At 37.3% G+C, this 14838-nt stretch overlaps 1 protein-coding gene across 4 annotated transcripts in view; it reads right to left on the reverse strand.

Annotated features, from left to right (window-relative positions):
* The window catches only part of SLC7A11 (solute carrier family 7 (anionic amino acid transporter light chain, xc- system), member 11), a 125024-nt gene that overhangs the window by 82153 nt on the left and 28033 nt on the right, over nt 1-14838 (reverse strand). For all 4 annotated transcript variants that reach the window (XM_006766050.2, XM_006766049.2, XM_015565501.1 and 1 more), the window contains exon 6: nt 11667-11711. In XM_006766050.2, coding sequence (XP_006766113.1) covers nt 11667-11711 — 45 coding nt within the window. The remainder of the gene's footprint in view (nt 1-11666; nt 11712-14838) is intronic.

Below are 14838 nucleotides of genomic sequence, written 5' to 3' on the forward strand. Positions count from 1 at the left end.
TGCATTATAAGTTTCAGTCTTTTTCTCATTATGCATTATATATTACTAGAGGCCCGGTGCACAAAATTCGTGCACTCGGAGGGGTCCCTCGGCCCACCATACACCCTCTCACAGTCCGGGAGCCCTCAGGAAATGACAACAGCTTAGGCCCTTAGGGGAGTGGGCCTAAGCCAGCAGTCAGACATCCACGGAGGCAGGAGAGGCTGCTGCCACTGCCGCTGCACTTGCCAGCTGTGAGCCCAGCTTCTGGCTGAGTGGCACTCCCCTGTGGGAGCTCACTGACCATCAGGGGCAGCTCCTGTGTTGAGTGTCTGCCTCCTGGTGGTCAGTGCACGTCATAGCAACCGGTCGTTCTGCAGTTCGGTCTATTTGCATATTAGCCTTTTATTATATAGGATAAGCTTTAGTTTTTCATTTATTATAAAATATTAGTGTTATGCCATAGACTTCATTTCATAAACTATTTTCCATATAATATTGTACATCGTACTGTATAAAACAGTGGCCTTGGCATTTGGCCACCAAATACTCAACTAATATGCATAGTATTGAATATTGTTAAGTTTTTGTCATAGATAGCTTTTCCTATCTGTTCCACATCTAAAAGAAAGGGAATATGAGAAAAAAGGGAAAATGAGAATATGGCACAGTAGTAAAGAGTTACCTGGGAAAACCATCTGATTTTTGAAAGCTATGAGCTTGTCTCCATAGAAAAAAATGAATGAAATACTATATGTTTTTTAAAAACAACTTCCAAATGTCATAGATTAGAAATGCCTCACTCTGAGACTGAGATAATTTCTGCTTCCCTTCCCATGGTAAGATGTTTCAAACAAGGGTATCCCTTACTTCATCATAATGGATTTCAAACCCAAAACACAGGCAGTGCAGAAGGAAAGAAATAGCTTGCCCACATTCCCAAATCCTGATTTGATAACCCCTATTAGATTACAAATGAGCTAAAGACATGATATTTGATGACAATAATAAAAACTAAATGGTCTACCATTAAATAAGTGTCTATTATAAGCAAGGTATTGTCAGACACATCAATCAGTATGTTATTTCTAATTCTCACAAAAATGCTGCAAAATAAGCATTAGAATGCATATTAGAATCCACTTTACCATTGGGTAAGGAGTAAATATAAAACTCTCTCTCTTTCTCTCTCTCTCCCTCTTGCTCTCTCTCCCCTTTTCCCTCTCTGTCTCCTTCTTTAGGTAGACAGCATAAAAAAAAAAATAATGCAATCCTAACTGGATTATTGGAAATGTCTAATGCTTAAAGTAGAGCTATCAGCTCTGGCTATTGTGGCTCAGTTTGTTGGAGCTTCATCTGTGCACCAAAGGGTCATGGGTCTTATTCCTAGTCAGGCATATCCAGGTTGTGGGTTCGATCCTGGTTGGAGGGTGTACAGGAGATGACAGATGTTTCTCTCTCACATTGGTCTCTCTCTCTTTCTCTCTAAAATATAAAATCAATTAAAAAATAGACCTATCAGAAAAGATACCTCTTTGCATAGGCAATTACCTCAATATGTATGTAGACTCTTGTGAAAAATAAACACACAGTAAAAACCTAGTATGAACATCCTGTAGCACAGAGGTTTGTATACCATTTTATATCTTCTGTAGGTATATCCTATATAATAAAAGCCTAATATGCTCAGTGTCTGGTCGACCAGTTGGCCATTCAACCAATCAAAGCGTAATATGCTAATGATATTCTAAGGCGGCTCAACTGCTTGCTATGATGTGCACTGACCATCAGGGGGCAGACAGTTGACCAGTTGGCCAGTCGCTGTGACGTGCACTGACCACCAGGGGTTAGCTTGCTGCTTGGGTCCGGCTGATCGGGGCTGAGACAAGCCAGACATGCCCTGGAGCCCTCACATGGTCCCTTCCCAGCTGGCCAACCTCCCACGTCCCTCCCTGGCCCCGATCGTGCACTGGTGGGGTCCTTTGGCCTGGCCTGTGCACTCTCGTAATCTGGGACCCCTTGGGGGATGTCAGAGAGCCGTTTTTGGCCCAATCCTGCAGGCCAGGCCGAGGACCCCACTGGTGCACTAATTCATGCACCAGGCCTCTAGTATGATAATAACAGTGAGAAGAATGCAGGATTTATTACCATACATTACTGACTACCCTAACAAGTCTATTAACATCTATATTCTTCCTGGTGCACTCCACCTATCACGGACCCTGTTCTTAAGGTGACCCACTGAATCAGATGCCAGAATTTGGTCTAACCCTAGATTTCAGACCTAATAATCAAGTTCCCTTGCCACTGGGGTGCCAATCCAGCTTCATTGCCCACATGCATCCTTTCAAACTTACCATTTCTGAAATAACTCAAAAAACTTTAGTCCTATATAATCTTCCATTCGTCATGAGATCTAGAAATTGGCCACAGAATCCCATTTGTGTGTCAGTATTTTTGACACTTTTAACTCCTGAGACAGATCTCCTGCCTATGTTTCAATCCCTTGGCCATGCTCCCAAAATAATATTTTCTACTTGTCAAACCAGGTACTTGTGTGTCATCTACAAGAATTATAACACATATTGAGTTAGTTGAAAGGAAAGTCCGAATTTGCTACCCTACCATGCCTTTTCTATCGCTGAGAAATCGGAGGCTTGGAGAGGATAAAAGATGTAGCTAAGGTCACAAAATTAAATATTTCCAGAACCAGACTAGAACCTTAGTCACTTGACTCCAAGTTCAGAGCCCCATTCCTAACACCAGTGTGGATCTCTTTTCACAACACCGGCGTGAGTGAATCTCACTGTGCCTGGTATGCCAGTTGTCCCTCTTCTAATCCTACCTTTCCCCTAGAATATAAAATGTTTAAAAGTCAGATCTTTAACAGATCTTTTTTAAAATATTTCCAAACTCTGATTTAGGATTTCCATTTGACCTTAAAATCTGAGGGTTTCCTTTATCTTACTAGTACCAGACACTCCTGTGTAGTACATGCTTCCCCACATTGGTTCCTATACATTCACTAGCCTAACAATAGAGCCATAATAGTATAGAATTGGAAGCAAACTCAGACAATGGACTGCCTCTTTTATTCAACCTTCATATCTAAAGAATTACAGCTAAATGATAATCCCTTTTATCTCTTTTGAGAATTCCAATGCCAAACCAAATTCCCTTTCCTTGACACTTTTGAACATACATTTTACCCTAAAATAAACTCTCTTGTCATTTATTTTAATCTCATTAGCTCTTCCATTAGCTTTCAGAATACTAATAAATGATAGCATTCTCTTCATAAAAAAAAAAAAAAACAAGACAATTTGATGCTTTGGAAGAGAATATGTGAACACTATGTTGACTCATCCTTTCTCTTTAAGCAGTTCTGTAGCCCATATCTTTGGGCTGGGACAGTATGATGCTATTTACCAGAATTCTCTGCCACATGATATGTCACCTTATTTGACTCTAGCAATGGTTCAACTCTAGGAGGCAATTAGCTTTTCAATGACATTTGCTTTTATTAAAAACAAACACATAAAAAAAAGATTGAAATGCAACTTTTCAGATTATAATTCCCTTTAAACTGTATATATGTAACAGCAAAAAATCTACTGAACCTGCAACCACATTCATCTTCCCCAAGCACTGCTTCACATACACTAAGTCCTGGCCAATGGATCAGGTCCAAAACTCTTGAAACGGAGTCTAAGGTTCCCCACATCCCAGCTTCCACACATTACTACCATTTTGTCTTCTACTCTTCACAATCCTTTGCTTTAGGGGGAGCAGTTTACACATTATTGCCTGGAACCACTAAACAGTTCATAGCTTGAGGTACACCCTTCCCTGTTTCAGATGCCTTCACTTCTCTGTTTGACCTTTCTGAGTTCTACTTTTCTTCCAACTTCCTCTTCCATAGTCAAGTTACTTCCTTAATCAGTCATTACACCACCTGGCACACCCATGGTTCACTTTGCTTTGCTTCCTAAAGAGACAAACTGGCAGGTTGGAAAGAGTATGAGCTTTGGAGCCAGACAAATAGCCCATGCCTTGTATCAAACATGGATTATAATCCTAGTCTTCTCATGGACTACCGACGTGGCCACGAGAGGTGACCTCACTTTTATGAGCTTCAACTTTCTCAACTGAAGAATGGAAATAATACACCATATTATTAAAAGTGCTACCCTGTAATCCAACTAGTATTCAGACTGAAAAATACCATTGATAGTTTTAATAAAAGTTATACATTTTTAAATTGAGCAAAAATTCATAAAAACTCTTTGGGGGTAAATTAACACTGGTGTTCTTCAGTTTTGTATCAACTCAATAGCTTCTTTTCTACAAATAAAAATAACAATTTAGCCGAAACCGGTTTTGCTCAGTGGATAGAGCGTCGGCCTGCGGACTGGAAGGTCCCAGGTTCGATTCCGGTCAAGGGCATGTACCTGGGTTGCGGGCACATCCCTAGTGGGAGATGTGCAGGAGGCAGCTGATCGATGTTTCTCACTCTCTATCTCTCTCCCATCCTCTCTGTAAAAAATCAATAAAATATATTAAAAAAGAAAAAATAAATAAAATTTAAATACGTGATACCAACCACTCACATCAAGACCTTGTTTGTCAGATTTCATAAAGAGTTTCTCGGTAAGATAGTGAACCTAAAAATAGGTGACTGCAGCGAAAGTACAAGTAATCCATCCATTATATCTGCGCCATCAGTCAACAGTGTGAGGATGACAGTTTGGGTGTGGGCATAGAAATATTTGGTTCAGAAGGAAAAAAAAATCTGCCAAGAAATTCATTCTGATTATGATGTGTGAGTGTATTCCCACCTGAAGGAGGTTAGAGACTATTAAATAAAAAGCAGTTCTCATCATCTTCTGAACCTTTTAACTACTAATAATCGGTACTTTGCTGATGATGCAGAACAACTTTTCAAGCTGATTAATAGGTCATGTGTGTAGAAGAGGCACCAACGTTCATAAAACAATTATGCTAATCCTCTGATTTTTTTTCAAAGATTATGAAATATTCTAATCTTTGAAGAATATAGGTTTTGGTTGCAGATGGTGTTTGAATATTGCCTGTCGAGCTCATTAACATTGTGAATTTCACATATTTTATCCACACAATCCCATGAGAACTGTAATAGGAGGATTATTACCCTCTATTTAAAAGTGGTAAACACAGATTCAGAAGCAATTTAGAGGTCTATCCAAGGTCAAACAGCTAGTTAAAAGAGGGCAGGATTCGAATTTTGGTTTCCTGAACCAGTGCTATTTTCAAAGACTCAGAAAGTGAATATTTTTACAGTTCATAAAAGTGAAGGAAATCCTTCTTTATTGGAAGTCTCAACTTCACTTGGCTCACTTTAGATGTTTACATTGTAACACATTCTACCTGCACCTATACAAATTCAAAAGCTGCCCAATTTCCTGAGTAGATCGATACGCAGAGTCAATGTTTGAATATGACTAGAACAAAACTATCAAAATTATTTCAGTGCACGGCAAGTGTCAGTATAATGGCCTGGATGCATCTTGTCTCTGCCTATAATAAACAACATGGAATATTATCCTATTTTTGTGAGGATCTTAAAACACTGAATCTTAATGAATGCCACCCAGCAGGCCACAGACTAGAGATTAGTGATCTAAGAAGTTTTTCCCCCAAATATAATTCTGAATGTAAAATTTATTTATGAGCCACCTATTGGGTATAGTCATCAACTTTTAAATCCAGGCATAGAGAAGGATAGCTGATTTACATAAATGAGAATATGAATTAAGGGAGTTACTAAAGTGTAAACTCAATAGCAGAGGCTACTAATGGCTGACTTATTGCTTCTGATTGTAGAAAGTATTTCCTTTTAGATAAGAAGATTCCAACTCTGTTATCTCCAGTGTGTGTCACTTAATTTCTCATTTGTGTTGTGCTATTACAGTCATGACATTTGGCCTAACTTATCTATGCCACCCAACCCACAATTTATCAAAGCTTGAAATGGTCATAAGAATTAGCAGGTTGCTAATCACATGCAAGTGAACATATTGGTAGCTCAGTTCAAGGAAGTTACAGTAAGATTCTCATTTTATTATATATGGATTATATCTGTTTAAAGATATTATTGAGGAGATTCAAGCATGTGGTGAAAGGCTAGATTAGATAGTATCCATGCATGGTCCCCTCTAATTCTGAAAATTTTTGAATATCTTATGGATAACTAAAGAGAACAAAAACAGAGGATAAAATTAAATCAGTCACTATTATTGCTCCTAAAGAATGAGTTAATGAGTCTACACTGAAAATATACATTTCAATACTATTAAAATTCAAACTTAGAAACAACTAATATGAAAGGATGTAGAATAGTTAAAAGCATTGACCTTCAAATTTTTGTCTCCAAATGGGGTTAGAATACTTAAAATAAAATAAAAAATAAAGAAATCTAAATGACTTCCACAAAGCACTTGAAGGATTAATATCTGTCTTCTTTGTTTGTTGCCTGATAAAATATTATAATATAATCCTATAATTTTTGTACCACATATTTGGCACAGTAACCTTATGAGAACAAACTTTTTCAACCAAATGTATCTCTTATACATATACGAAGCTGAGAAATGCAAGCATTTTGAACCTAGGGCACATCAACACATGTCCCATTAGTGAGAAATATTTGAACTGAGCAAAGGCAAGAATGAGTAACTTGATGACCTTGATCTCTGAATATAGAATCATCTATTTTCTGTAACATCTGGCCAAATCCTGACCTTTTGCCTGCCTCAGTGGCTCAACTAGTATAATTATACTCCTGCTGTGAAACATACTTAAAAGTTGATTTGGAAAACTTTTTCTGTTTCCAGAAAAAAAAATGCACCAAATAGAATGAATTTAATTTAGGTATTAATGATTTCAACAATTGAAGAAATGTACTGTCACATATTAAGATAATTCTAACAAGGCTTTGTTGTCATTGATAAAGAGATGCCTCATTTTGCCAAAGAAATCTTTATAAACGTGGGTATAAATTCAATTTTAAAATTCAACTTGATTAGGAGACATCATTTTTAAAAGATTCATTCAGCAAATATGTTTACAAATTAATTCTGCTTAATAACCTAGATTTTTCTATATACATTTATTTACAATGAGGTAGTTTTCTGTGACAATTAGTTTATATACCTTAAAAACATATACTATTTGAGTATTGGTGAAAGAAACTGCAAGTTTTCTGAAAATATAGATAACATTACTTTGTAATTAAAAAACAAAAAAACATAATGTTGCTATAATCTGCACACGTAATTGAGACATTATATGCTATTTCCTAGCACCTGTTAAGTTAGAAAGCTACAACACATAAACAGGGAAATTTGTCTCTCATAGAAAACTGCACTCTTAAAATGCCAAAGTACAAGATCAACGACTTCAACTCAACCTTTAATGCGCCGTCATGCAACTTCACTACAGCACATTTGGGCAAGATCTTTAAATTGTTCTCTTTTGCTATGTTTTTAACCAGGCTAATAGTTTTATATGTCCTATAAGAAATAGGCCTTATAAAAAATATAGCATTATTAATAAACTAGAGGCCCGGTGCACAGATTCGTGCACTGGTGGGGTCCCTCAGGCTGGCCTGAGCCCTCTTGCAATCTGGGACTCCTTGGGGGATGTTGGACTGCCAGTTTCGGCCTGATCCCCGCAGACCAGGGACCAGGCTAAAACTGGCAGTCCGACATTCCCTGAAGGACGTAGCAGTATGTGATGTGGCAGGTGGCCGGGGAGGAGCCTGAGCCCCAGCCAGCCCCGTGCTACTTCCGCTCATCCTGGCCCTGCTGTGCCTGCAGCCGCGGGTAGCACACTGCTGCGGAGGCGGGAGGCTCACGCCGCCACCACAGCTGTGCTTGTCAGCCGTGAGCCTGGTGTCTGGCACCCATCAGTCAGCTGAGCAGTGCTCCCTAGTGGTCAGTGCACGTCATAGCGACTGGTCAAATGGTCATTCAGTCATTTGTTCATTCGGTCACTTAGGCATATATATATATAGACTAGAGGCCCGATGCATAAAATTTGTGCAAGAATAGGCCTTCCTTCCCCCAGCTGCCAGCACCGGCTTCCCTCTGGCACCCGGGACCCAGGCTTCCCTTGAAGCCCTGGCTTCATCCAGAAGGCCGTCTGGTCTAATTAGCATATTACATTTTTATTATTATAGATACCTTTACACTAGCTTAATACAAATCAATAAGGATAAAAAAACATACTAAGAATGCATGCGACATCTGAACTGAATGAAAATAACGTGATTGTGGACCATTTATGAACCAGTCTGATCCCATCACAATGCCTTAAATGTCTTTGGGCATTTTCCCACTCCAAGTTTCTCTTCTTTGAAGTTATCATTGGTACAAGGTGTGATGACTTTCAGGCATCAATTAATATAAATTGGCAGCAGGCATAGTATTAATTAAACATGACACTCTGATTATTTAAACCTCCTATTAAAGTTGATTATTTAGAGCATGTTGATAGCCTGCTCTTCAAAAATGACTGATGATATCAAGCTTTACTGACTTCCTCCAAGTCTACTATTTCCATCTCCTCAGAACAGAAGGAATAAATGAAGTGAGAAGAACACTGAAACAAGGCTAATAGGCAAACCGACTAATCTCAGACTCCCAAGGTCAAAGTAAAGCAATTCATTTCTTGCCTTTCATCGACACAAGACACGATTTATCAATCTGAGAGCAGGATTACAAACATTATACATCTCAATGATATGTTCTTTGCACTGTGTAACTTTTTGAACAATGATGGATTGCAGTCACCACAAAAGTAATATCATAGGGAAAACCTATTAGATTTGCAAATAAAAACATTTTGATTTTTAAAAGCAAAGGTACTCATTAGCAAATCACTACTACTACACACTTCTTTGGGGGGAGGGGCAATATTATTTTAAAATTCAGATATTCGTTGGGATTCTATCACTTATGTGATCCAAACTTTGGACTTTTATGCTCTTCAAAATACTATTCTTACTTTAATATATTCATTTGTGGAGCCAGTCACCATGCTGTAGATAATTATTAAATGCAATATTTTTATATTATTGCAAAATGTCAAAGATATTATTGCATTTTCACATAAAAATGGTAAATGTCTTTTAAGGATTGCTACTTCTATAGTCCAAAGCTGCTTTTAGAGAAGAAAACATTATGAGAAATATCATTGGAACATTTTTTAACATTACAAATGTAATCATATAGCAGAATTTTGCCTCAAATTTTAGGATTAGTGTCTTAAAAGCTATTAAGAATGGGTGAGATAATAAGAAAGAAGTCACAAACTAATTATTTTGATGATATTAATCTCCCCGCTTATCTCTCATTTGCTATAACACTTACAGAACTGTTCCATAAGTCATGCTCCTATTAGAAGTTAAGAAATTATTCTGTAGAGTAATGTTAGGTAATTTGAAAGATTTCCACTGATATCAAATTATACATAAAAGATTGTCAATAGTGATCATGAAACCATATTCTCCGTTCTATATATTTTAAATCACATTTTCGTTGAGCGAAATTAATGACCACTTTTTCTGTTCCATCACAATTTAAGGTGAAATTTATTGCCTCGGCGGAGGAGGATACTACAAGGTGTTGTACCTGCAGCTGATGATTCATTTCACCAGCTGCCAGAGAGCTGCACGTTGCCGCACACCTGGACACACACACTGCGACTGTTTGGGAAACACATTTATCTTGGCACGTCACAAAGGAGATGAAATTATAATTATTCTCCCTTGTAACGAAAGGTATTTTGGAGCTGTGTCGACCTACAAAATAATACAAATTACACATCTGGAATAGGTCCACATAATTTTACCATCTGTTCTCTATATTCAACCATGAATATGTCCCAAAGCATTCTTTGTGTTTAAAAAAATAAGATTTATTTTTTAAAGGCTTGGACTGGTTGTCAACATTGCAGGGAAATGTTATTTTTTAATTTAATACACTGAATAAATTGCTCAAAACCCTGAATTTCTTTGGTTGATAAATAATGCATAGTACAAATTTAATCAGTAGTTTTCATTAAGGGGATTTTGTGGCTATCTCGGATTCTGATCTTGAGAAAATAAATGTGTTGGCTAAGTCTTATGCAAAATCTTCCATGCAAAAATGAAATATCTGAGTATCTAGTATGAAAAAAGAATGATATCAGACAGGTCTTTCTTCAACTGAAGTTTCAATAGTTACTTATTATCTTGACCTAAAAATCCAGAGAGTCTTACTTAATTTCCCCTGAGAAGTTCCTTAGTTTAACACATTAAAATATCATATCAAAATAAAAGTATTCTAGGAATATTTAATACAGTTTTCAGAATCATGAGTTCCAGAAAATGAAAATATTTTATCCAAGGTAACCAGTGATAATAATCTTAGTCTACATCAGATTTGATAGTTACTTTAATTTATTATAAAACTCTTATAGCTGATGTTTCTCTTTTAAAATGCAAGTTTATTTTCTCTAAATATAAAGATTCAATGAATCTGTACACAAGAATAGGAGAGATCATAAAATGCACATCCAACTTTAGTACTGAAAGTTTAGAGAACAAGCTTCACTATGGTGTGAAATAATTTTTCATATTTCTATCAAAAACACTGAAGAAAGAGAATAGCTTAGGATATTGAAATATAGAAAACACTCTTACATGGGTAATATTTACCTTGCTCCTAAAATAAGGATATAATAATAGTAACAACAACCAAACAATTATCTATAATAATAAAAGCATAATATGCTAATTAGACCGGACATCCAAACAACCTTCCAAACATCATTCCGGATGTCCTTCTGGATGAAGCCACAGCAGCAGGGGCCGAGGCAGAGGTGAGTAGGGGCAATCAGGCAGGCAGGCAAGTGGTTAGGGGTGATCAAGCAGGAAGGCAGAATGGTTAGGGGTGATCAGGCAGGCAGGCAGGTGTGCTGTTAGGAGCCAGTGGTCCTGGATTGTGAGAAGGATGTCCAACTGCTGGTTTAGTGGGATCAGGCCTAAACCAGCAATCGGACATCCCCCTAGGGGTCCTGGATTGTGAGAGGGTGCAGGCCAGGCTGAGGGACACCCCACCCCCTGTGCACTAATTTCATGCACTAGGCCTCTAGTGTAGAGAATAAAAACCAATAGTAACTAATCTAAGTACTCTATATACATTAACTCATTTCCACAACCCAATGAGGCAGATGGTATTAGTATTGTCATTTTTTTTGAGATGAACTTTCTTTGCAATAAAAAAACACTGAATTAATACATCATTGTCCTTCAGTATTTGTATATATATGGAAACACTGATATTATCAATGTGTGAAGTTAAGGCCCTGTTAAATCCATGTTAAGTGTATGTATAGATGTATAAAATAGGTTACCAAAAATATAACTTTATTATTTTATGCTTTCAGGTTCTATAATTTAATGCTAAATGTAGAAGATACAATAAAGTTATTGGCATCTAATTTATGATAAAATCAAATAAATTTTATCTGCCTAAGAGAATGATGATTATGATAAGTATAAAGTTGATTAGCCCACACTAAATTTCTTCTTTAGGTCTACTTTTCAACTATATAGCCTTACATTTATTCCTCATAAGTATTTCAGAGTAAATATGGCTACTTACTTTTCAGGATTTTCTACTTCTTCAGTAACAAAGTTGAGATAAAACCTAAAAAAATATAAATAAATTATAAGCAATTAATATATTTTATGATCATAATTCAAAGTTTTAAAATTTATTCATTTATTTATTAAATTTATTGGGATGACATTGGTTAATAAGATCATATAGGTTTCAGGTATACAATTCTATGACATGCCACCTGTATATTATACAACAGTTTAAAATCAACCTGAGAATTATGAAAACTTTATAAGCAAACACTTACAGTAAGATGAAAATGCTCCACAACCAAAAGCTCCTACAAATCAGTTCCCTATTAAACTGCATTGATGGAGTTCTTTTTTATTTAACATTTTTATAGAGGTATAACATACTAACAGTAAAGTGCACACATCTTAATGTGTAATGATGAATTTTTACACACCTGTGTAACCAACAACAAGATCAAGAGATAAAATATGTCTGGCCTCCCAGAAGGTTTCCTCATAGCCCTTTCCAGTAATACCATCTCCTCCGCTCTCCTGCAAAGGCAACCACTATTCTGACTTTTACCACCATAGATTAGATTTGCTTATTTCATCACAACAGACTGATATTTGCTTGTATCACAATTTTACAATATTTATTCTTTTCTGTCTGGCTTTTTTGCTGGCCTTTGTGTTTGTGAGTCTCATCCATATTGTCTGTAGCAGTGATTCAGTATTTTCCATTGTTGCTATTCATGGAATGAATGTAGCACTATACAGTCTATTGTTGATGCACATTTGGATTACTTCTAATTCATAGCTATTTTGAATATAGACACCGTTGATATGCTTGTACATGTCTATGCATTCATTTCACTTGGTTATATGCTCAGAATAAGATCGCTGGATCATAGTGTGGATATATGTTTACTGCCAACTATTTTCTACCATTTTAAATGGTAGATGAGATTACCATGTGTTAGTCACTGGGGACATGAAAGTGGAAAATACTAAGTCTCTGTCCTCAAGGAGCTCATGGTTTATAGATTGGTCCATAAAATAGTGTGATACAGCATAGGAGGCAATGATGGGGTGCACGCACAGGGCGCCATGGGAGCCAAGGCAGGTCTAACCCAGACGGGCAGGTCAGGGAAGATATTTTTAGAAGAGGCTCAGTTGAGTCCTCATAACTGTTTAAGATTTACCCTGGTGAAGTGGTGTAAGGACATCCCAGACTGAGTAGAGCACATGAGCACAGGGCATGAGTAACGTATGACTGAATATTCTACAGCACTGATTGTGGCACGGGAGTGAGAATTTAAGTACACATGGCCTTTGGCTTCTGAGAATCCAGACTTTAGTAGTGGTGTCAAGTCTATCAAAACTAGTAGGGCAATAGAAGTATGACAAGAGCATTGCTCAGTTTTAGGGAACTGGCTTTCTAGATATAAACAGAGGATTAGTAGGAACTGAAATGGGATAAAAGATAATAAATTCTCAATTCACACTTCTCCCTTTCAATTCACTCTTTTCCAGTATGCATCCCACTAAATAACCTCAAGTCACTAGGTTCTGAAGTTGCTATTTTTCTTTTTTGTATATTTAGGCCACTAAGTTTAGGCACATTGTTAGGCATTGTACAAAATTGATAACTAAAGAGCAAAACTTGTTTTTGAAATCCTTACCCAAGGACATGCTTAGAGAGAGGAAGGGAGAAGGAGAGAAATTGATTGGCTGCCTCAGTACATGCCCTAATCAGAGGTCAAACCCACAACCTGGTTATAAGCCCTGACTGGGAATTGAACCTACAACCTTTAGGTGCATAGGACAACACTCAATGAACTGAACCACACTGGCCAGGCAAGAGCAGAACTTTTAGAATATTTCTCAAGGCCTGAACACTTTTCTGGGTCTATTACATGACAGGAAGCATTCTGAGCAAACATATTATATTTTCAAGTTCTATAGAGTTGCAAATATTGCCCTAAAATTATGGCCCAAAAGAATTTAGGGCTTCCTTTTCTTTACCTTTCGACCCTACTTGTCCCATTCAGGAATGTCCACCACCTTGTACACATGACTTCTTTTTCTGACCAAAAGGACTGCTGGAGACCCTTTAAAGCCCTATAGTTCCCTCTCAGGGTTCCAAAATATAAGATTGAGGCAGACTCCATCCTCAAATAGATATCTGGATCATGAAGATGGGAAAACCAAGGGTTCATAATGGGGAAAGCTGAACATATAAAGAAATAGACCTGTCTACCTCTTCATTTCATAGGTTAGGGAATTTCCACAAAATAATTGTGATATTTTCAATGTACCCTTCTGTTCTCCTAGTATTCCTTAGGAGGTAAAATATCAATGATATAGGTGCACAAAAGCCTGGGTCCACAGGTACAAATTTTTCATAAGCTAAAACCAAATGGCCGGCATAGTAGCCCATCAGCCTTTAATATACTTAAACTTTCTCGTGACTTACAACAAAGATGAGAAAGCCTATCACATTCCATCTTTATAAAACACTTACCTAAATTAATAAGCAGGCAGTTAATGCTCATGGTTGTTCAAAACAAGACAACAGGCCCCCAATGGAGTCACTTATGCTAAGCCACATGTCACCAAACTGAGACTTAATTACAGTTCCAGCTCTCCCAGAAATGATCTCTGAAACCAGTCAATCAGGAATCATCTGACCAGAACTAGTTAGGCCATCTGCCTATAGACAGGTAAGTCACCTTGCAGTAACCAACCTGCTTTTTTTGTGTAGTGTAGTCTAACTTTCTTGTTCCCACTTCCTTCTGCCTATAAAAGTCTTTCATTTTGTACAGCTCCTTGGGGCTCCTTTCTATCTTCTAGATGGGAAGCTGCCCAATTGGAATCAATTTTTGCTCAAATAAACTCTTGAAATGTTTAATATGCCTCAGTTAATCTCATCGATGTTTCTCTCTCCCCCTCTCTGAAATCAATAAAAATATACTAAAAAATAATATAAATAAATAAATAAATAAAAAGTTAGCAGCCAGCCAGGCCAGTGTGTCTCAGTGGTTGAGAGCTGACCAATGAACCAAGAAGTTCCTAGTTTGATTCCTGGTCAGGGCACATGCATGGGTTGCAGCTTCGAAACCCATTAGGGGTCATGCAGGAGACAGCTGATGGATGTTTCTCTCGCATCAATGTTTCTAACTCTCTATCCCTCTCCCTTCCCC

This window comes from Myotis davidii, unplaced genomic scaffold (genome assembly GCF_000327345.1).
Source record: "Myotis davidii unplaced genomic scaffold, ASM32734v1 scaffold436, whole genome shotgun sequence".
Lineage (NCBI taxonomy): Eukaryota > Metazoa > Chordata > Mammalia > Chiroptera > Vespertilionidae > Myotis > Myotis davidii.